The 23,933-nt window shown below is 39.4% G+C and overlaps 3 protein-coding genes across 3 annotated transcripts in view; 2 read left to right on the top strand and 1 right to left on the bottom strand.

Annotated features, from left to right (window-relative positions):
- The window catches only part of LOC6622393 (uncharacterized), a 73,544-nt gene extending 54,385 nt beyond the window's left edge, over window positions 1–19,159 (bottom strand). Inside the window, exon 1 of the mRNA XM_032434721.2 lies at window positions 17,807–19,159. The gene's annotated coding sequence lies outside the window, so the exon portion shown is untranslated. The remainder of the gene's footprint in view (window positions 1–17,806) is intronic.
- On the top strand, window positions 965–1,426 carry LOC6622345 (uncharacterized). Its single transcript, XM_002047888.2, has one exon. It carries the CDS (start codon window positions 965–967, stop codon window positions 1,424–1,426), a length of 462 nt encoding a protein of 153 aa, XP_002047924.2.
- LOC6624536 (clumping factor A) lies at window positions 5,922–6,668 on the top strand. Its single transcript, XM_002047887.1, has one exon. The coding sequence runs from the start codon at window positions 5,922–5,924 to the stop codon at window positions 6,666–6,668; it is 747 nt and encodes a 248-aa protein (XP_002047923.1).
- Window positions 19,160–23,933: the final 4,774 nt, after the last annotated feature.

Here is a 23,933-nt window from a genome sequence, read left to right as displayed (position 1 = left end):
CAAGGTTTACTATTGACATATTGTCATTAAATTTAAGATACATTTAAATAAACATCTAAGACAGTAAGAAATTAATGTGCACTACTTTGAGGGATAAACGATAAAGACAAATACTTAAACTTATAAAACACTTTCATTTTCCTCATTAAACATTCAAATTTTTACTGATATTAAATCAGAAACGAATACAAATTAATACAAGTTTACTGACTACCCATACTCATGTACTTCACGTCTTGGATAAATGCAACCCTGCTTATGGGGAAAATTTCCTAAGTAGCAGAAAACATATTTTGTTCGACATGAAAAAACAGAATTTATAAATAAATCATGATATGTTACTAAAAAATATCGCAGTAGAGATTACTTTAGTTAAAAAGATACTATGTTCCTTGCTGTATAGGACCTTAGGTATACATTTAACATATTCATCCATACATACTCATATTCAACAATATATGTTGACATTCATACACTTAGCGAGTATATACATATGTCAGGCTCCACACGATCAGATAACTTATTGAGAAACCTTCTTGGCATACTTGGCCCCAATGAGTATCAAAGTAAAGCTTTGATATGAATGCGTGAGCAAAATCTTGTCATCAATTTTTAGAAAATATAGTTTTGGTAATATTAGCAAATTATCTGTGTTAGTGTATAAAAACAATAAGCCTTCTTAATACGCCACTTATACATATAAAAAAAAATTTGTGTACTATTAAAAAGCATTCACGCATCAGTAAACTTAGCTATATTCCATTCGCAAAACCATTCTAAAAATTATTGAAACAGTTTACGAACAAAGTCTACAGTCGCGTCACACGCAATGTTTGCAAAGACCATTAAATTGTTTATGGCAATAGCTTTATTAGGATTAACAACTTATATTTTGGTATTTACTGTAAAAAACATTATTGAAACACAAAATGATCTAATTAAAAAATATCAACAGGCAACCAAAATGGTTTTTAAAACCGGCAACTGTACATACAAACGAGATGTTTTTTCCAATTTTACACTGCAGGTCGTTAATGGTAAAGTTAAAATGGATATGACTCTTGTAAGGATACTGACTGCTGGCCTAAAGGCCCATTTGAGTTTTGAATTTCGTGTGTCCAAAAGCAAATCATATCAAAGCATATTTCAGCATGATATAAACTACTGCGTTTTACTCAAAGGCTCGCAAGAATCACTATATCGTCGCTGGTACCTCACCATGCTGAAGGTTGGAAACTTTGCCACCAGTTGTCCCATACAGACGGGTTACTACTACCTGCGGGATTGGCATTTGAATGGAAATCTAATTCCATCATTTTTGTACCTGGGTGACTACCGGATTGGAGGCAGCTTTTTCTATGGAAGGTACAGGAAAAATAGCGAAAAACTTTTGTTGGAGTGCACAGTCGAAGCGATATTGGTTTGACACCGAACCCACTCGTACGTTAAAATGTGAACACTATATAATAAATAAAATATACTTATTAATGCTTATTGCTCGTCAAGCACCAATGACTAGATAATTAGATTCGTCCGACTTTCAAAAATACTAATTTAAGAACCGGTTTGCCATCAACTTTGCCAATGGTCAGGTTAGAGTGCCATACAAATGTGGAGCTAAATGTAGCCAAATCCATTTTTATATGCGGTGCTAAGCAATAATCTGGCGCCTCAAATGGAGGGGCTCCTTGCATGTCCGATTTATACGGCACCACTGAAATGCTTTAGACTATTTACGAAATGACTATACATAATCAGCCTTTAAGCATTAAACCATCGTACCCTTTTATCCCCATCCAATATATAATAATAGTTGCTCATAAGATATTGCTTAAATGTTAGCAACGCTCGTTGCCGTGACAATTCGAAAGGTCAAGGCAGCGGCCACTTAAGCTTCGTTGGAGAAAGTTACGGAAAATTAGCTTTAGCTGCAGTATACCAAAGTTCATGGTTCAACTTGACCAGCTGTTTCCGAATACCCACTCTGATATTCGGGTTGGCAACTGCTTATCTTACACTCGCATTCTGTTTGAAGTTGTAAATCTTGAAAAATTGCCATTCATTGCAAAGATTTTGAAAGCATTTATCAAACAGTTGGCTCAAAGTCTGCAGGAACATTCGATACATAGGATTTTATTGAGTATCAAACAATGAAAATAGATAATTTGGTGTTAAAGTTCTTACACTGCCAGAAGCTTTTAGCATTTATTCAAATCTTAAAGATTCCGTAGTATCATTAAATGCCGACATTCAAAGAAGATGTAATACCATTTACCGGAAATGCTTCCGTATCATATTCAGCTTCATAGATACAATTATAAAACCCTCTATGTACTACTCCCTAGTATAGTTAAGGATTTCACAAAGAACAAACACATATTCCCATCTAAACTCGAATTCTATTTCTCTCAGTGCACTTTAAGGCAACACATGGCAGATACCACTGCCGAGTTGGACTAGCGACAACCTTCACATATGGCACAGGCACACAGCCGCACAGCCAGTCAGCCAGTCAAATCTGTCCATTTGGCTAATAAATCCTTGAGCAGCTTATTGAGCAACGTCTGCGCATAAATATTACGGCTGGCAACTGGCCGAGAACAAGGACGTACGGCGACACTGCCATAGCACCAGGAGTTGCCTCCATTCACTTTTCACTTCAATGCCTTAAAACATCGCCCCGATGCGCCGTGCCCCTGTGGCATTTAAGCATCACATTCTTTGACCGCCTCGTACGTGTTAAATAAAATTCGACGCCGGTTTTTTTTTATGCCCGCTCTGACGTAAGAAAGAGTATATTGGCTTTATACGTCCATCAGAAGATGTGTCCGCCTTGAAACAAGTTGCGAAAAATAAAGACAGTCAACTTTTTTAAGACAAGTTAACAAAAATCTCCATATATCAACATTGCGACCAAGTCAAACAGGAAGACTCTTTTCGATCGATTTAAGTGGTAATTACACTGTGAACAGAGTATTGCGCAGTCGTTGACACCCGACTTTTTTTTTATTATAGCTCACTCACTAGCCTGCAAATTCTTGAGCTGACATTGGATTTCGGTTGCCTGTCGTGCTGGTATGCCTGGCCAGGACTTTTTTGTTGGTGCTGTTGAGCTTGTTTTGCTTTCTTAAGTACGCTCGCTGCACTAAAAGGATATGCAAATTGTTTGAATAGCAAACGACATGCTAAACAATTTTTACTCTGGGCTTTATAAAGAAAGAAATCTAACGTAACATTTCTCTTTAGCATGTTTTGGCCCTGCTTTTGGTCAAACACATCTTCTTATGGCCATCGCATTTTTGTTTGTTTTTGCGCATTAAGTTGTTGCTACAAGGATACGAGTACAAGGCAAGTCCTCAACCTCGATGCAATGTACGGCAAATATATTTGTTGTATTTCGCACCCGCTGTATATAAATCACAGTGTCCCATGTTATTCTGCCCCCGCTCTAGGATTCCTGTTGGATTATTGAATTAGTTGATTATGTGCGTCAGCCCAGTTAAACCTTCGAGCAGGAGCAGGAGCAGGCTCCAGCATTTCTATTTGGGGCTTGTCCAAGGCAATAAATCTTTTGTTTTTTGGTGCCATTTTACACATTTCAGATCTCATTTAAGTCCGTAACAAGGCCAACCCAATGTTGCGGTAGGAAGAAGCAATTGAAGCTCTTTTCAAGGATGTCTTCTCCATACCGCACTTGCCAATTGTTTATTGAGGTGCTTGATTTAATGAAAACGAATTTAGTTTCTTTTTTAAATTTAAGCAACAACCACATGGAGCGAGCTTTTTTAGCATGACTGTGATACATATATATAAATAAAAAAAAACTTGTTTAAACCAATAAATTATGGGAGCTATAAATATAACTATAAAATTGTAATTATGAAACTCTTTGGTCTAATATAAGCTAAAGCAAACTTACTAATTGCGTGGATGGTTACCCACGACCTTTGACATGACAGTGAAGATATGGCTTGCAAAATTGTAAAGTAAAAATGTTCTACTCTGAATAATGTACGTGTAAAGAATTCACGTAACTAGCAGACTCTTAATCAAGAGTCGTATTTAAGTTATGTCGAACCACATCACAAACTCTATTTAATACGCAATCAAGCACAAAAAATTGCCCAAACTCCGCAATTTAGAAAACATATGCAAAAGTCAACGTTGCTGGTAAACTGCTGATAAACAAGACAAATCCGAGGGCAGAAGAAGGTAAGTATCCTTTTTGGCATTATATTTAGAGTTAACATTGATGGCAGATTGCGTCAGTCTAGGGCAGGACAATAGGACAAGCACCCAGCAGGCAGGACAGAAAAATAAATATGGCAACAATAAGGTTGTCCCCCTGTCTCCGTCTGCGCTGTCAATTTTGCGTGCTTTACCGAATGGCTGAAGGCATTTTTACTGCCCAGTCTGTAGTTGAAGTTTCTTGGAAATGCAATTTCGTAGCAAGTAAATCTGATAAAGCAATTGTAAGTGAATTGCATTAGGCTGAAATTAAGTTTTACGAGGGCGAATACGTATACTTATGAATAAAGTTGCAAAAGACGAGCAATTAGCAAACACAAAGCCCTCTTTAAGGGCCACAATTTCCAGTCTAAAATGTCAATGTCTCGAGTAAATCACTTAACCCTAATCCTAAGCCCAGCTATTCATATCAATTTTTCAATTCTCTCAACGAAAAAAAAATATATATATAAAGCTGGCACTAGGAAGGATACCATTTTTATGCGGGATTCATTCAACGGCGACTCTTCTTCTTTATTCATTTTTTTTTTTTTTTGTTATTTTTTCCTTGTTACAAGGATATTGAGGACGCGTTGTCGTTGACGTAGTCGTCGTCCTTGCCAGGATGATGATAAAGTGCGGCACCAAACCGCATTTTTATATATTTTTATATGCTGGCAAATCTGTGTGGCAGTTGGCGGGTGCATATTTATGCACAGTTCAAAGATCAAAATGAATATTTTATTTGATTTGATTCCTGCTTGGCTGGGCTGCTACAAGAAAAGCATTTTTAAGCGCGCTAAAAACGCGCAATCCTTGGCATAATAAAGTCCTTGGAGAGCCGCAGCAGCGGGCCAATTGTCTGCTTGTGGATTGAAATCCTCGACCCACACATCAGTGCGTGTACTCATGCTGCCAATGCGATTTGATAATGGGGAAGGATGTCGGTTATTCTTCAATAGATCTGTTTAATGCACTGAAAAAGTGCCTCAAACTATACAAGCACTAACAAAATGACAGCGAAAGCTATTCGAAGAAACCAAATGTGGTTTCTTACACATAAATCTGTTGCGCAATTTCAATAACCAGTATAAATATTTGTTTGTATAAAAAAACATAATACACAAACCAGAAAAGCGTCTAGGAAAGTTAAAAGAAATATGAAAGAACTAGAGCGCTGTTTTTTTACGCTTGATAGTATTTTCCAGAATTCTGGCATTACGTAATTATTTCATAATGCTCACTAACAATAGTCTATTTACTATACTTGGAAACACAAAAGTTCTGTGCTAAATCAACGACGCAAATTAAATAAAACCCAATAAAATTTCTCTTGTAGAGAGTGCCCGACCTCGAGACACCCAGCTTCAAGCTGACGTATTATACAGTCAAACTAACTAACACATCTATCCATACTATATATACTAAATTTTAACTTCAAATATCGAAACGAACATACCGACAGACAGGCAGACGGACTGAGAGATAAACATAGACATTGATACTGAATATATATGTAAAGGGGTTGCTAATATACCCTTATTTTACCCCATATAGCGGCATAGGGAATATTTAATTATAGAATAACACCTGAGTACATTAGGTGTTTTTCAAAATTCCTAATTAAACATTTTTGGCTACTTTCGGTATATAAAGCGGCCATTAATTAAGTTAGGGCATTTATAACTTTCGCAATGCGCACCTCTTCGCTGCTGTTACTCGGACTTTTAAGCTTCGTGCTGCTGGCACACAATATCAGCTGTGCGGCAATCGAAAAGGATGATGAATATGATTATGAATATGATTCCAAGGAAGCAGAGGATGATACCGATGATGTAGACGCAACAGGTGATGAAACCGACGAGGCTGATAGTGCTAGCACTGAGGATAATAACAACAGCAATGCCAACGCAACTGATACCACCACCCAAAGCATCGATGATCTAACCACAAACGGCAGCCAGACGACGGTAGATACCGCGGATGAAAGCAACGAGAGTGATACTGCCAGCGCTGAGGATAACAACAACAGTGATGCCAACGATACCGATACTACCAGCAACGTCAGCAATGATGAAGCCGAAACTGAATATGATACCGAAGCGGGAGATAGTGCTACCGGGGATGAAGAAAACTATGATTATGAAGACAACGAAGGTGATGTTGCCAGCCCCGAGGAGGAAGAAGCAACCACTTTACGTACATCAAGTCCAGCTGCCAAGCCGAATGCAGCAGGAAAGCGTAAACAACAGGCTAAACAGAACAAGCCCAGGCAGCAGGCTAAGCGCAACCAACAGTCTAAGCCTAAGCAGCAATCTAAGCCTAAGCAGCAGGTCAAGCGTCCGACTCAAGCCAAGACCAAGCCTCGTGCGCAGAAGCAAGCCCAGGCCCAGAAGAAGGCGCAGGTTCAACGGAAGAAACCCGTTCAGCGTCGCGGCTGAGAAGAGAACGTTGGTTCACCACAGTTAATAGCAATACACTTTGAATTTTGGTAGTTCTTAAGTTCATTCTTGTACAGAAATACAAAATATGATTGAGTTAGAAGCCAAAGGGTGCGAAAAGTTTCTCAGTCTGTTGTTGTGGCCTGGTCAATGGCTTGACTCGCTGCGCTCTCGTTTCAGGCAGCAAATCCATCAAAGCGTAGCTGTTCCAAGGCTGCAGCGCATTTCACACGCTTCGCTGGAGTTCTGTAACTCAAATTGGCAGACAGAAGAGAAGGAGAGTATAGCCAGGACAACACAGGAAGCCTGCTTGAACCGAGGCGGCGGCGTCGACAAAAACTTTTTTGCCAACGCTGCTGGGCAAAACTTTCGCCGGCGTCGCTGAGGCTGCACAAAATTTGTGTCCAAAATATGATTTGCCTGCTTAAATTGCAGTTGGGCTTTAAAAATATTTTGACTTGTCATATTGCACCAGCTCAGCTAAGCCCGACTAGGCTCGGCTCGGCTCGGCTGGTTTGGCTCCATCATGCATACACAACGCTATTTTGTCGGTCGGTCGTTCGGTCTTTCACCTAACAGCCGCCTAAATGCGCCTAAATGAATTTTTGTTAGTTGGCAGGCAAAAGTTTTGCGTGCACCTTTGAGCAAAGTTTGTTCGTGTGCCGCAAGTTTTTGCCCAAACATTGCCAAAGGCTGGTCTTCGGCTTGTTGCTCAACTTTTATAATTATTTGATTTGCTACACAGTCATTCATCTGTGTGTGTGTGTGTGTGTGTGTGTAACATCTTTCGTAGGATGTGTGTAAATCCTTGCTACTTCTACAATATTTTTCCAACTTTTATTGAAAGCTTTGCGTTTTTTTTTTTTTTTGTGATTGTAGTTGGGTTTGTATGGCACGAGCTGTCGAAATAAAAATATCATCATTTTTAAAATACGCTCTTAAATATCAGTCACAAAATAAATTCCTACGCAAGTCCACAATTCCATACGGATCTAGTTAAGAGCGCTGAGAACACGACGAAATTTGTTAAGATAATAGAACGTATATAGATACAGCTGTTGGCTAAACAAACTCTTCGGAACGAACAAAGAAACTCAGACTTTTGGTCACATCAAAAGCACCTAGATTAATGAATGTTTGTTATGAGAGCAGATAAGAAGTGTTCTTCCAAGCGTTGGAAAAAGTTTTGAGGTCTCTCAACAGCAAATACAAACAGTTGATCTCAGACAATTGCCGCATTAAGAGTAACACAATGCAATATTTGTGGCTGCTTCTTTTGGCTTTGCTCTACCTTGGATACCAAGAATCTACTGCTTTGGCCACATTGCCAGGTTATAGAAGAATAAACAAAGACTCAAAGGATCTGATTCAGTTTCTGCCCATGCGTATTAGGTATTCACCCAGGGGAACTGTGAGGGGAAAGTTTGGCACTCTTCGCTCAGTAACTTTTAGCTCACAAGGAATTCGATATCTGGCCAACACAACGCTTTCGAAGTTTGTCAAGAAACGACGCGAATCGAAGCGGCCGGAGAACTTCAATTGCATGAATAATATTTGGATACTATTCTTTACTGTCTATATAACCTATTTGATTCATGTTCTACTGTAACTATGCCTATCGGCTAAGATACGCAATTATTTTGAATAAAGCGAATTTCTTGACGAATTGTAGAAGATATTGATAACGCAACAATAGTATAAATTGTAGGAAACATCAGCTCATAAATATCCGTAAAATTTTCAGCTTGAGTTGTCAGCTTTTTAGCATATTTCGGGCACAAACTCCATTTGTATCAGTCGTCCAACGAGGCGCACATATGTTACCGAAACATATGCTAAGTATGCTTTACTCAGACCCCACCACGTCTAGGAGTCAGGCTCGGTATTGCTTTCGTCAACTGCAACATAATTTATGACGCTTTCATTAAAAGCGACAAGCGAGACAAACGCCCACTCACAATCACGGCTGGCAACAAATGCCCAACTCCAACTGCCCAACGGAGTCCGAGGTTTCTGTGTGTGTGTGTGCTTAAAATTTTGTTTGTGCCGCGCCGTGTCGGTCGCTGCCGTTCCTTTCCCAAGCGTCAGCGGCGGGAGCGAGAACTTTAACTCGGTTACGTGTGCCAGACAGTTGTCAGGCGGAACGCCATAGATGTCGGCAACATTTCACCCCGAACGGTGTCAATTTTTTAATGTCAAACGGTTAACTGGCATACCGCCGCACACATAGCCAAGGATCGCTCGATCCTGTAGCAATGAACCGTGGGCAGTCCGTCGCCGTCGCGCTCTGACATAATTAAAGGCCATTAATCACGTGTGCTGATTCAACAACGCCCACTCGCAAGGACTCTGGACTCGCCCCTCGTATCGTTGGGTTAATCAAGCCACTTGGGGCAATAGTCTGGGCTGAATTTAAATTGTGCAGTCAAGACAGGCCCAAAGCGGCTTGGCCATATCGTTCCTCGTATCGCCTGTTACAGAATGTGTCCAACTGGACAAATTCTTTTTACACATGCTTCGTTTTTTATTTGTTTTTCGTCTGATTTTTTTCAACCGATTTTCTTCTTCTTTTTTTTTTTTTGTTGGATTTTTGTTCAACTTTTTCTACTGCAGCATTTTGGCGTCAATTAACGTTCTTTGTTGTGGCGTTACATTGGACACTTTTTCGGACCGGACTCACAGAGACCACGGTCATAGCCAAATCTATAGCCCCACGTAGATTGGATGTTGCGCTTCAATGCGCGTCAGCATATAAGCTTTAGGCCAAAGCGCCTGCTGTAGCTTCTACAGTCGCCAGAGACCAGCGTACTGAGCATTGCACGCATGTTAGTCTTTAGAAATATTTAAAATAGAAGAAGTAACAAATCTACAAAAAATTTTGCAAAGAGCGGAGGGAGAATCGCTGCTCAAAATGTTAAGGTAACTAAGAATGTCTGGTATAGCAGTTATGGTAAATGGTATTTCCTAGTCGGGTACCCTCAATTATAATTATAAAGTAAAGTATAAGGTAAATCAATTGACATGCTAGTCGATATAATTAAAGGTTCCATATACTACAAAACCTGTTGACCAACTCTAAGCTAGCAACAATGAAAATATTCTAAATAAATCTTAATTTATGCTTTATATATTTCAATATTGTAAGCCATTTAATTTATAGCTTATATTATGTCCATTTAATGATGCAAGCCTTCTCTCGGGCATGCAAAAGGTCTTTAAATTCTCAGATAGTCATAATTGTAGCGCACAGTTCTGGAAAAACAAGGCAAAAAAATGCTGAACGAAACGATATGACAAAACAAATTCCCATATATTCACAACAGCAGCACACACACATACACGCACAGCAAACACACACACAAACACACGCGGCCATGACACATGTCACACACACAGACACACACACACACACATACAGAGATACGATGCCGAAAGATATCAGCTACATGGCTGCCGCGGCGGCGCTTATATAGACTTATAGTCTCGCATATTGACCGCGACGGGGCAGAGTCCGCGACACCTTCGCTACAACACGCTGAACCCCCTCCAAGCCCCCCAATACTCAATTCTCAATTTGGATCCCAGCCTGTCTGTGCATTCCATGCGGTCGTCCTAAGTGGGCGGATGGGACGCTTGGGGATTGATTTTTAACGAGCGACAGCGCCCCAGCCACATTGGATGGAGGTTGGAGTTAGGGGAGGCTAGTGAAACAGTCGATGCGCTATGAATGTTTTGCCCGCTTGAATGTGGTGTAAAAAATTATGGAAAAACAATTTTTAATGGACTTAAACTGCTGAAAATGGTAGCCATGTGTCTGCATTAAAGGGTTAAATGCGCATAAAAATGAAGGAAATATTTTGTTCAAATTGCCGCATGGGCTTTTGGCTTTGAAGTGGCCAATTAAACGAGTAAAGTTTTTATATGGCCCAGGGCTTTGCTTGATTTGTTCACGGCGTTCCCATGACAGCAAAACTGCCGGCAGTAAAGATTACTAAGCATTGGCAAATCACCAATCATAAATATTAGAAACCCTACAAGCATATCGATTTAGCCAATCAATATGTATGCGTGTGTAATGCCCAGTTTCCTCTCCTGTTGTAGATATCATTCTTGCAGTTTATCATATTCAAATGCTAATCGGTTTCGGGAGATGGGAACACAGGCTGCCAATGAAAATGCAAATAGCGCATGGACGAAGCTGACGGACCAAACTGGAACAGGAACAGGAGCAGAGCAAAGATCCAGGCCGAAAGCAGCACGAGTGCAGTCCAACCAATCAAATCTTAAAATAATACACAAAACACCAGCTAACCACAGAGACAGACACAGACAACCAGAAACTGAAACTGAAACGAGAGGGCTCTGTTGTTGGATTGTTTTCCATGGCTAAGCCAGGGTAACATTTAAATTTCTGGAACCAAAAGCTACTTTGTGGCTTTAAGCAACAGCAACAGCTAGCTAGGCCAAAAGCAACAATGGCTAAGTACCAAAGTAAACATGGCATAGATGTCGCCGAGAGAAGGGCACAGCTTGGGCGCCCAAACTTTGACCACATGAAAGGCAACAGCGACCCGGCAAACTTTATGCAAAATGCCCGCGGGCAATGCACACATGAGGGCGGGCAGCAAGAGCGGGTATATGAACCAGCTCTATGTGTTAATTTTGTTGAGCGTTATTGTAACTTGGCATGCGAGGGCGCTAACTGGAAAAGTGTTTTAATTGAATTATTTTCATTGTCGCCCCAGCCGAAATCGTACTCTTGACTATGGCTCCTGCTGTGCCAGTGCCATTGCCTTCCGGCATTATTAACTCTTTTTTTTTTTGCTACAATTTATGCAAACTTTCTAAAAAAAAATGCTTAAGTCGACTAGGAGATACCCAGTATCAATTTTTGGGTGGAACTGAGCGAGAATATCTATAAATCTCCGTATAACATAAGAGAATCAAAGGATGATATCCGATATTTAAAACACAAGAAATAAAAAATCAATATTTATCGATAACATGAAAAATCGATATTCGAGGAAAATGATTGAGCATTTCTATCATAAATGTGTCTGATTTTCTATGAAATATATAAAAATTAAAAATGTATAAGCTTTCTTGTGCCGTTACATACACATGCTCCAAGTCGGTCTAGCCTTTTTGTAATATGTACAGGGTATACAATTAAAGAAAAAGAACACAAAAGTTAAATGAGTTAAACGAGCAATTTTATGAGCATGTCGAAAGTTTCACAAATGTCCCACAATAAAACAAGGCGACCAATTGTGTGGGATGTTCCGAACCGTTGCCAGTTAGCACGTGCCAGTTACCGTTAGCGCCACCGTTACCGTTGTAAGCCCGTGGGCCCTGTACTTCTCGCCTCAAATTTGTACGTGAGTTTTACTTGTCTAATTGTTTGTAAATGCAGTTTGTACGGCCAAAGGTGGGCGAGAGTCGCAGGTGAAATCAATGGATTTGCATATCTTTCGGGGTGAAGCAACGAAAATTTAATAAAGTTAAGCTAATAATTATTAGTATTCGCAAGATCCATAAAGCTTCCCAATATTGTAGAATAAAAGGCACAATTAATTGTGTGTAACATTCGAAATTGACGAATTGTTTAAAAATATTGCATTACTTTAAATTTTCGAAAATGTAGATACACTAACAACTATACAAGGCTTTAATATACCCTGTTTCATTGAGAATACTCAAAAGAGCTTTTAGGCATAATGTTGTATCAGCCGAAGGAATTTTTCCCCGACCGCAAAACTAGTGGGAATTTTCTAGTCAGAGATTATTATAGACAAACTATATTTTATATGTTTGCTTGACTTTGAACCGTGCTTATCGGGTAAAATCCCCACATCGAAATTCAATTATGAGCACCAACATAGTCACAATTATAAGACCCATAACTTTGTAAGCCATAAATAAGTTATGCCAACCTCATGCACATACACATACACACCCACACTCACACACACACACACACTATAATCCTCTGCACATTCTTATCGCATCAGCCAAAAACATTTTTAATTTCAATAGGCTAACGAGTTGTTTTTTATTTCTATCAGCAAAAGAGCCAAGCGTAAAAAATTGTTCGCCAAAAAGGCCAAATGAAAATGGAAATTGCCAAAAAGCGGTCAAAAGAGCAGGAGCAGCAGCCACAACAACAACAACAACAGCAACAAGAAAGGAAATAAGCCATTCACACTTTCAGATAGGTCGACTGCATATATATATATATGTGAGTGTGTGAGTGTATGTGTGTGTGAATTCTAATTCAAAGGCCAAACAGCAGCCACAATGGCAACACGTCGCCCCGTCCAAGGCAACCCAATCAAAAAATGGCAACTGGTTGGCAGGTGCAGGGGTTGGGTGGTTAGAGCAGGACGATGTGCAAAATGTTCTTAATTCTCAATTCATATGCAAATTTATTTTATCGCCAGCGCCGCTGCTGCTGCCTGCAACAACAATGAAGGATTGTGGCTGCCAGCCTGACTGACTCACTGGGCAAAGTGGAAATCATCCATCCACACATTCACGCACCCTCGCTCCACACACACACACACACACACGCACTTGTGCATGGGGCTTGACTTTTGTGGTTCAGTTTGGTTTGACTGTGGGGAATGCAGCATACGGACTGTGGGGAACACGATGTATGTGGACTATGTAGAGTATGTGGAATGTGGGGCTTCCAACTCGTTATTGCTTGTAACTGTGCCGTTTTTGGCTGGGTAATGCGTGGCCTTTCAGTTTTGTAATTGATCGCACACACATTAAAAATTGCACAGCCATTGAAAAAGTGCTTAAATGCTGCTTACTTTTAAGTGGACAGCAATAATTGCAGCCCCATGTTGTCCTTTTCACTAGCAACTGCTCTGGCATTTATTGCCACACTTAGTCGCATTGTCAATGGCATTTGCCGGGCGCTTAGTTGTCGCCATAATCAACACTTGGCCATAATTAAAAGCTCACGCAACATTTGCTGCCACATCTTGGCTTGTCACTAATTGCCGGCCCAAGTCTGTTCACGATGCAACTAATGATTATGGCCAGGATCTAGCTTCGGACTGGCGAGCTGGCTGCCTGGCTGGCTGGCTGCCCTTTCTGGCTACCTAGGCAGCTACTGGTTCGAGCACAAAGCTGGCATTGCCAAGTGCCAATTAGCAAGCAAAATAGATTGTAAATTTTAATGACATACACGGCCGGGTACAAGTGGACGACGCTGTTCTTTTCTGCACGGCACTTTCAGACTGTGCTCAGCCTTTACTAATATTTTTTTGTCTCCATTCTTTCTTGTTTGTTGCCGGCCACTTTGAAAAGAAAACTCCTTTTACAGCGCGTTGCAAGAAGTCAGAGGCGCTGACCGCTTGCTGCATCATTGAATATAAAATACAGTAACAGAGTGTATCTATGTCCACTATGTTGCTAACCCTGTTCGTCTATGTGTGTGTGTGTGTGTGTGTGTGTCCACTTCAATTAAACAGACTTTCACCCACTGCAAAAAGAGGCTAAAAGACTTGAAAAACACTTCCGCTTTATTTTGCTTTTGCTCGTACTTTACTTTTGTATGCGCCTTGGTAAACGTTTGCAATTGCTTTGAAATTGCGCAGACGTGCAGACCCCGTCAGAGACAGAGGTCGAGAAGAAAAAAACTGTCTACCTTCAGTATGACGGCACAAGCAGCGGCCATTGTAGCACAACATGACTTCCGCTTCCGTTTCGGGTGAGTGTGTGTGTGTGTGTGTGTGTGTGTGTGTGTATGTGTGCGAATCGGGCAAGAATCCCACACAGTAAAGTGAAATCAATTCAAAGCCTTATACGAGCTGCTGCTCCTTCTCAATTGCCCTTTTTTTCGTCATCAACATCAACGCTTCCTCATCGCCCCCAGCTGCCCATTACCACTGTCATTCCCATTTCCATTTCCATTCTCATTCTCAATACCGTCATCCCAATTGTTGTCTCATCTCTAAACCTTTTTTCAAAATCTCGAAGAATATACCCAAGCATCAAGGTTGCAACAAGCTCAACTAAATTTGTCGTTGGTTCGGTTCAGTATAGTTTTTCAAATTTAAAGGTATATTTTGTTTATAGTTGCCTTTAAAGGTGCTTTTATCAGAGCTCTGCACGACAAGCACATGACAACAATCACAACTGTTGGCCGGAAGTAAAACACATGCAATTATATATGCTTATTGTGGTGCATCCTGCAGGCAAGCCTCAAACAAGCCCCAAACTGTGTATTGGGCTCATTAGAAAAGTTTTTGGCCAAACGAACTAGGCACAAGGCAGAACCTAAAATTGACCATAAAATAAATTGAAGTTGCAACAAAAAACAAGCGGTAAACTTGGCTTCAAACAGGTCGAACCAAAAACGAATACCAAAACCCAAACTGCAGCATAGCTGAAATGGGCTCTAGGCGGAAGCATGCATGCTCCTCCCTATGCTGGACACATGTCAATGCAGGCCCGCCGACCGACTCCCCCGGGTGAAAAGCGAGGCGATAAGAACAACGAGCGGCGATAGTGTCACAAAACAAATAGGTTGCCTAAAAGCCGCAAAAACCAACGAGAGCAACAAACTGGACACGACACAGCAACAACGACAACAACAACAACAACAACGACAATCGCATGTGACCGCTAATGTTTAGCCGCACACAAATAAATAGGCAGAGAGATATAAAGAAAAAGAGCAATTGAGTTGGCGGAAGTTAAAGTTTCATGGAACCGTAAAACTTTAACAGGCATATTTGAAAATATTTGCAGCATCGTCTTTAAATTCACGAGCTGTAACCCCCGATTTTCCACAGTAGCGAGTGGAAGCGGCGAGTAAGGACTGCTGCACTTTAATGTCATTGCCTACTTTGAAGCGCAAACAATTTTTGAAGTGCTACGCAAATATTTTCTAATAAATTTTGCGCTCCCATTACGGGTCGACCCGCAAGCTGGCTAAGATTTCATTACGCTGCACTCGAGCGCTTCTGTGCCCGTCAACGGGGTCGTTCCCCAGTTAGTGCAGGCTGCTCCACCCACGTAATGAAAATTCTTGCTACGTAATTAGCAATGCAGCCGCCAATTCAGCTGAGATGGAAGCGACGAGCTTTGCCCACGCTTTCAGCATTTTAGTGTGTTTTTAATACGCATCAACAAAGTGGGCAATGCTGGCAGCCGGATCCCAGATGCCGGATGCCGGACGGCAGACTGGCAAGCTGCACGATTGCCAGCTTAGGTGTCAACGCTGGCACTCCATTCGCACTTGACATATGCAAATGTGGATTTTAAATGGATTTAAATGGTACGTGGCCTGCCATTAGCAGTAATGTGCTCTTCTTTTGCAATTAAAGGCCATCTGGTCGACAGGTAATAGTGATTGCAATAGTTAATAGGCCTCAAATAGGCAAGGTATGCAGCTCACACTCGTGCATAGTACACAGTGCAGCAGTGCAGGCTGTTCAGTAGCAGCTGCGACACTTGCCAACAGAGTTCAACTCATTGTCTGCATTCAAATTATTTACACATTATCTACAGAAGGCAGCCAAAGGATGGCCCAGGCCCAGGCACACAAATTCCCCAAGGGCATGTCACACCCAGACACTCAGAGAGGGAGAGAGATGGCAAGTTGGAGCATTGTTATTTTAATAGTTTAAGTAACCATAATATGTTGAGTACTTTTTAATAAACTTGAAACATAAGCAAATGTTTTGTTTGCCAGCGCGTGCGGCAGAAGGACACTTGGGAATGCAAGAAACTACAACACGGCCAAAGATTTATGCAAACCGAAATGTTGCCAAAAATTACAATTTAATGGAGTAGACGCTGTATGTTCTGTGCGTCTCTGTGTGCGGCACATAATGAGCAGCGAGCAGCGACCAACTTACAACCAAACTTGCAGCCAAAGCACAAAGACACAACCTGAAAAGGATCTACAGGAGCGGGCAGCGGGCAGCGGGCAACATAGTGCAACTGTCGAGTAGCCAACTCGCAGTGTAAGCAAAAGTAACTTCTCTAATTTTGCAGGAAATATGAAGCCATTAAAGCTGCAGCAGACATGGAGCATGGCAACATCTTGACTGCGCCACACTCAAATACACACACAGGCACACTCAGACTAACTTACATACAGGACCTGCGGCCATGTGGCACCCAGCAAAAGTTGTCCTCTAGAGAGTGTGAAAATAAATTCTGAATAAGGTGGAGATGCCAACTGCTTTGCATGTTTCGCCTCGTTTCCAACTTCAGTCCGACCAAACGCTAAAAACATCTGTTGCATTTTTTTTTTCCTTTTGCTACCCTGCACCCATTTGAAATTAAAAAGATAAGGGGTATAATGCCGCTGTGCAAGTTATAATATTCGATATGCTAAATAATTAAAAGAATAAATCAAATAAATACATTATATCGATTTGTCACGCCCAAGTATATCTAGTAAATATGTTACTGGATCGATCTTTACAAGAGTTCAATAGTTTTTGAAAAGAGCTGCAAAATTTGACATAATTATATTTTATATTATAAGTGTATTAGAACTCATAAGATATATGAACAATTGACTACAAGGCCTTTGCCCTTTTCCTGTTCTTCTGTTCCTATGCAAACTCTCTCTCTCTCTCTCTCTCTCTCTCGCTCCCATACAGTTGACGTCCATGACCTTAACAAATAACCGATTAACCGATTTTAAGCAATAATCGTAATCCAATCAAGAACACTTGCTAGTTAGATACACATATATACATACATATGATTGTATGTATATTAAGTGTCTATCTCTTATACAAACAATCGGTCGTCAATTGAGTAACTGTTCAGTGCAGAAAGCAGACATAGCAGACATGAAAGTTTTTCTTCTCTTCTTTCGTTCTTATAATTACATATACACATGTATGTATGTATGTACATGCATATAAGTAGTTGGGTGAATGAATGAATGAGTGAATTAAGAATGAATTCTCTTTAGAGTCGCATTCAGGAAGCAATATGCAATAAAACTACTACGAAAATCATTTTACAAAGTCGGCTGTAGGGTATCTTATTGCCGATCGTACCCGAAGACAGGCACTCTTACATATTTCTATTGCAACAATTTATAACATTACATAGACGAAAAAAAAACAACAACAATAAGAAACATACATACATACATACATATATTTAATTGCCAACTTTCAAGTGACAAGCAGCGAAAAAAATGACCATTCCTAAGGCTGGGTGCCCGTCCGGCCCGAAATCAATTTCCCGTTGCCATCACACACATACACACATACACTGGCCATGGGATGCACTTAATCACTGCTGCGACCATCTGTGCAGAGTTTCGCCTTGCGGTTAAAGTTGAGTGTGAGGGCACTTTTTTACAACGTCATTTTATATCAATTTATTGGATTGCACAAACAAAACACCTGCGTGATGTATTTAAATATAATTTCACGTTTTTTATGCAATTGTTAAACCACTTTTGTATTCGATTTTTAATATTACGCCTGCGTCTAAAACACTAATTCACTGATTCTATTTGATTTTCCCGTTACTTTTGTTTAATTGCGAGTGAATGCTTGAGAGCAAACTTTGTTCTTTTTCGTTTTGTGCTCTTCTTCCAGTGGCCCGCTTGTTGTTGTTGCTTTTCTATATCTGAATACATGCATATGTACATATATATGTATGTACATGGATGACACTGTACCGCTCTCTCGCCGTTTCTCATCGCTTCCCTTCGCTTTCTTCCATTGAGTAATAAGACAAGACGAAGAAAGGGTCACTGTTTTTACCGTTTTACATTTTAACTACGCACTTATATTCAACGGCTTTGCTCCATTCTTACAATCAAATATATGACAAAAAAAAAATATTTTACACACTCGAAAATCAATTTATACGATGTAAACTAATTACAGCAACAACAACAAGAAAACTTATACATATTTAGTTGCCTACTTTCAAGTGACAAGCCTCGAGAAATCTGACTATTGCTTAGACTGGCTGCCCGTCTGGCCAGTAAACTATTAACCGTTGCAATCACATACATGTATGTATGTATGTACACTGGCCTGCTGCGAGCATCTGTGCAGGGCTTCGCTTTGCTGCTAAGGTCGAGTATGGGATCACTTGTTAAACCGTAATTTGATTGAAATGTATTGACATGCACAAACAAGATAACTGCGTGATGTATTTAAATTTTATTTCACGATTTTTAGCACTTGTAATTCACTTTTAATTCGATTTTTAATAAGACGCCGGCGTCTTCAACAATTCTGTTTGACTTCCCCGTTACTTTTATTTTATTGCGAGTGAATGCTTGTGAACTGTAAATTTTGTTCATTTTCGTCTTATGCGCTTGCTCAGGCAGCTCTGTGGCTAAGCCGCTTGTTGTTGTTCTTGTTTTCGTTTGACTGCACATCGCCTCTCTCGACCGCAAGCATGCGTGTGCATAAATTTGTATGCGTAGATCAGACTCTCGCGCTCTTACGCCTTTTCTCATCCTCTACTTGGCTCCATTGAGTAATAAGACAAGGAGACGAAAATTCGCTCTTTTATTGCCGTTTTAAAGTTGTTTTTTCTATATTCAACTGCTTGTTCTTGTTGTTTCAGCTCTGATTGATTTCTCATTACCCATTGAAATGGATTGAACGGGGTATGATGGTTGTGTGCAGACAGAAGGAAGCATTTCCGAGCCGAGAAAGTCCCAATAACTCGATCCATTTCAGATCACTTATTTTATCAAGCTACAAATGAGATCCACCCGCCTCCCCCCTCCCTTCTACCAACTGCAACGGTTTGGTTTGCAATTGGATTTAAAATAAGAAAAGTGTTGGAAAAGTGCATTCACCGCAATGACGGCTGCATAAAATTAAGTTTATTTTAATTTACGTTGATTAATTGCATTGTCAGGCGAGATGAAATGTCGTCCAGGTCGTGGCATATGGCCGAGAACTTTGCGCACGCCGAAAACCGCACGCCAAGTGTAAAATGTCAGTTATATATATATATATATATATATATATATATATATATAGTGACATATCCATAGTCGCACCCACCCTTTAACATAACTTAGCACATAAGCATAAGCACAATTATAAACATTTCTAATATTGTAAACAAAGAGCCTGGTGATAACATCGACATTGGTCAAGATCAAACTGTCCCCCTTTGGTAGACATAAACAATTCACCCTAAATATCACGCCACTGTCAATGTTCCCATCAGAGTACTATCCCACGCATAATTGCTGACGCAGCTCAAACTTCACTCAATTTTGACTCAAACTCTCTCAAAGCGAAGTTTGCTAAGCGACCGCAACAGTTAGATAAATCAGTTCATATTCGGGAAGCAAATCTGAATGTACTCAACAAAAGTAGCCGTTAAGTGAAAATAATAAATTGAAATATATTTTTTTATAGTAACCTAACGTGCAAAACTTAATTGGCGCAGCCGGTAGGATACGTCGGGAAAAATTAAAGATCGCTAAAGGATAATTAATTCCCAGATCTAACGCACAATCGCGACCGAAAGTGTTGTCGGAGTGTAATAAAAATTTTCTCGAATACGTATCCGCACAAGAACCTTCGGGTCATTAGTAGCTTAATAATATTGACCCTTTGGGCAATAAAGCTACTACAGTTAATAACGACTGGCTTTGCATATCGTTTGATCCCTGCAATACGTTATTACTGAGTCTTTTTAAGACACACACACAAAAAAAAAAAAAAACATTTAACCAATAATCCATCACAAACTTTAACCTAAAATAAAAGTGCAAAATCAAAGAACAATAAAGTTCAAACCTACAAACTCAAAACTATTCAAAAAAAAGTGTATTACACCAAGATGACAATGGAATTATCAGAACAACACCTCAACCAGGCCCTTTCACAACTTAGACAGGTGCCAAGCTTTGACGGATCAACGGATCAACTAAACGCCTTCATTAAAAGGATAGATTACATCCTACACCTGTATCCAACCCGAGATGTTAGACAACATAGCATCTTATACGGAGCCATCGAATTGCAAGTCACAGGAGATGCTCAGAGAATATCACAAAGGACAGCAGCCAACACTTGGCAGGAGCTGAGAAACGCATTGATTGAAGAATACAAAGTGCAGACACCATTTGAAGAACTCCTTCGACGCTTATACAACACGAATTACCAAGGAAACGTCCGTAAGTTCATCGAGGAGCTCGAGAATAAATCTTTTGTTATATTAAATAAGTTAGCACTAGAAAATATACCTAGCAATACAACCCTTTATACAAATGCTATGAATAACACAATCAAAGATGTTATTACAAAAAAATTACCAGATAGGCTTTTCATGATGTTAGCCAGACACGACATTACGTCGACACAAAAACTAAAGCAAGTAGCTCAAAGAGAGGGATTATATGAAAATAGCTTTACTGAAAAACCTAAAAATAATAATGTTCAGGGAAATCCAAATAACAATCGTAGGAACATGGGAAATTATCAGCAAAATGCTAACCCAACCACCATTTCAAGTGGTTATTCCAACACAAATCAGAGTTATCACGCACAAAATAAACAGCACAATAAGTCCGAAGACAATCAGAAAGCTCACCACGAGTTCCAACAGAAATTAAGTCAAGGTAGATACCAAAATCCCTTAAACTACCAAAATCAGTCCCATTCACGCTTGAATGCACCAAACCCTCCGACTAAACGTCAAAGAGATAGTAACAGTGGGCAGATGAAAATGGATACATCCGAAAATTTTCATCAGCAAGCCTCGGAACAAACAGAAGAAATCCATTCATAAAATTGATTATGAATGACGAAGTTCTAAAATGTGTCATCGACACAGGTTCAACCATTAATCTAATGAAAACTAACCGCTTAAATTTTCCAGTTTACAACGAAACATTAAAGGTTCACACCATAAATGGTGTTATTGAATTAAAACAAAGTATACGATTAGGAGCAAGCAAAATTTGTCCGAGCAAACAAAAATTCTATATTCACGACTTCTCAGAGCATTATGATGTTCTGATTGGGAGAGAATACCTTGAGGCATGTCAAGCAAAAATAGACTATGCACAAGGATCCGTAACCTTAGGAGAATTTAACTTTTGTTTTAGATATAACGACGAAGAGGTCGAAGAGGACATGACCGCACAAGAGTGCCTTGATCCACCCTCAACAGAGGACAGACCATTTAACTTCGCTATAAATAATGAATTAATAGAAAACAACGAGTTTAGGCTAGAGCACCTAAACTCAGAAGAAAAAGAAAAAATAAAAAAAGTTTTACATGAATTTCGTGATATCCAGTACCATGAAGGTGACAATTTGACTTTCACTAGTACAATTAAACACAAAATTCTAACAAAACATGAGGACCCAATTTACAAGCGTCCATACAAATATCCTCAAATATACGATGAGGAAGTAAATAAACAAATAAGCGATATGATAAAACAAAATATCATACGTAAATCCAAATCCCCTTACTGCTCACCAGTAATAATCGTTCCAAAGAAAAACGATGCATCTGGAAAGCAAAAGTTCCGGTTAGTCATAGATTACCGCAATCTCAATGAACTAACTATTAATGATAAATACCCTATCCCGATCATGGATGAAATATTAGACAAACTTGGAAAATGTCAATATTTCACAACCATTGATCTAGCCAAAGGCTTCCACCAAATCCAAATGGATCCTGGTTCAATACCCAAGACCGCATTTTCGACTAAACATGGCCATTACGAGTACACTCGCATGCCATTTGGTCTTAAGAATGCACCTGCAACGTTCCAACGTTGTATGAACAATCTCTTAGAAGATTTAATTTTTAAAGATTGTCTGGTCTACTTAGACGACATTATTATTTTTTCCACTTCATTGGAGGAACACATTTTGTCGCTACAAAAGGTATTTAAGAAGCTTAGAGAAGCTAACTTAAAACTACAGTTGGATAAATGCGAGTTTATGAGAAAAGAAACTGAATTTCTCGGTCACATCATCACAACTGAGGGTATAAAACCAAATCCCAACAAGATACAAGCAATTGTCAAATTCCCAATTCCAAAAACCCCAAAAGAAATTAAATCATTTCTAGGATTATGTGGTTTCTATAGGAAATTTATACCAAATTTCGCTAATATAGTAAAACCATTAACACTTAAATTAAAAAAGGGAGCAAAAATCAATATAAAAGACAGAGACTACGAGCTAGCGTTTGAAAAGCTAAAAGTACTCATAACATCCGACCCAATTTTAATATACCCTAACTTCGAAAAACCATTTTCATTAACTACAGACGCGAGTAATATGGCAATAGGGGCCGTCCTTTCGCAAGAGCATAAGCCTATATGCTATGCAAGTAGAACTCTCAACGAGCATGAGTTAAATTATTCAACGATTGAAAAAGAATTATTAGCAATCGTTTGGGCCACTAAATACTTTAGGTCCTATCTCTTTGGTCGACAATTTCAAATCCTTAGTGATCACAGACCACTCGTCTGGTTAAATAATATGAAAGAACCTAACATGAAATTACAAAGGTGGAAGATCAAGCTAAATGAGTTTGATTTCCAAATTAAATACGTCCCAGGAAAAGAAAATTATGTGGCAGATGCTCTGTCCAGAATTCAATTAAACGAAAACTTCTTAGGCGAAGATACAATTAGCACAAGAGCAACAATACATAGTGCTCAAGAAGACAACAGTAACCATTTACAAATCACAGAAAGACCACTTAATTATTATAATCGACAAATAGAATTTGAAAAAGGAACCGAGAACGAAACAAAAGTTACGAATTACTTTCACAAAACCAACATAAAAATTACGTACAAAGACATGACTAATACGCATGCCAAAGAATTAATAACAGAATACTTATGCACAAAGAAAAGTGTGCTATACTTCCACAACGAAGCAGATTTTCCAATTTTTCAAGAAGCCTACTTAGAAATAATAAGTCCAAATAATTCAACAAAGGCAATGAAAACTAGTACAAAATTAATAGACCTTCAAACATACGCAGAATTCAAAGAATTAATATTAAAAAAGCACAAAGAATTATTACATCCAGGAATTGAAAAAACTATTAATTGGTTCAAAGCAACCCACTATTTCCCAGATTATCAAAATTTAATTCAAAATCTAATAAATGAATGTGAGATTTGCAACATCGCAAAAACAGAACACAGAGATACAAAATTAACTTTCGAAATAACTCCGGAAATCGCTAATATCCGAGAAAAATATGTAATGGATTTTTACATAGTAGGAGATAAACAATTTT

The sequence above is a fragment of the Drosophila virilis genome, chromosome 3, assembly GCF_030788295.1.
Source record: "Drosophila virilis strain 15010-1051.87 chromosome 3, Dvir_AGI_RSII-ME, whole genome shotgun sequence".
In the NCBI taxonomy this organism is placed as follows: domain Eukaryota; kingdom Metazoa; phylum Arthropoda; class Insecta; order Diptera; family Drosophilidae; genus Drosophila; species Drosophila virilis.
Note: the sequence above shows the minus strand (reverse complement) of the source record. Positions and strands in the feature narration are given on the sequence as shown.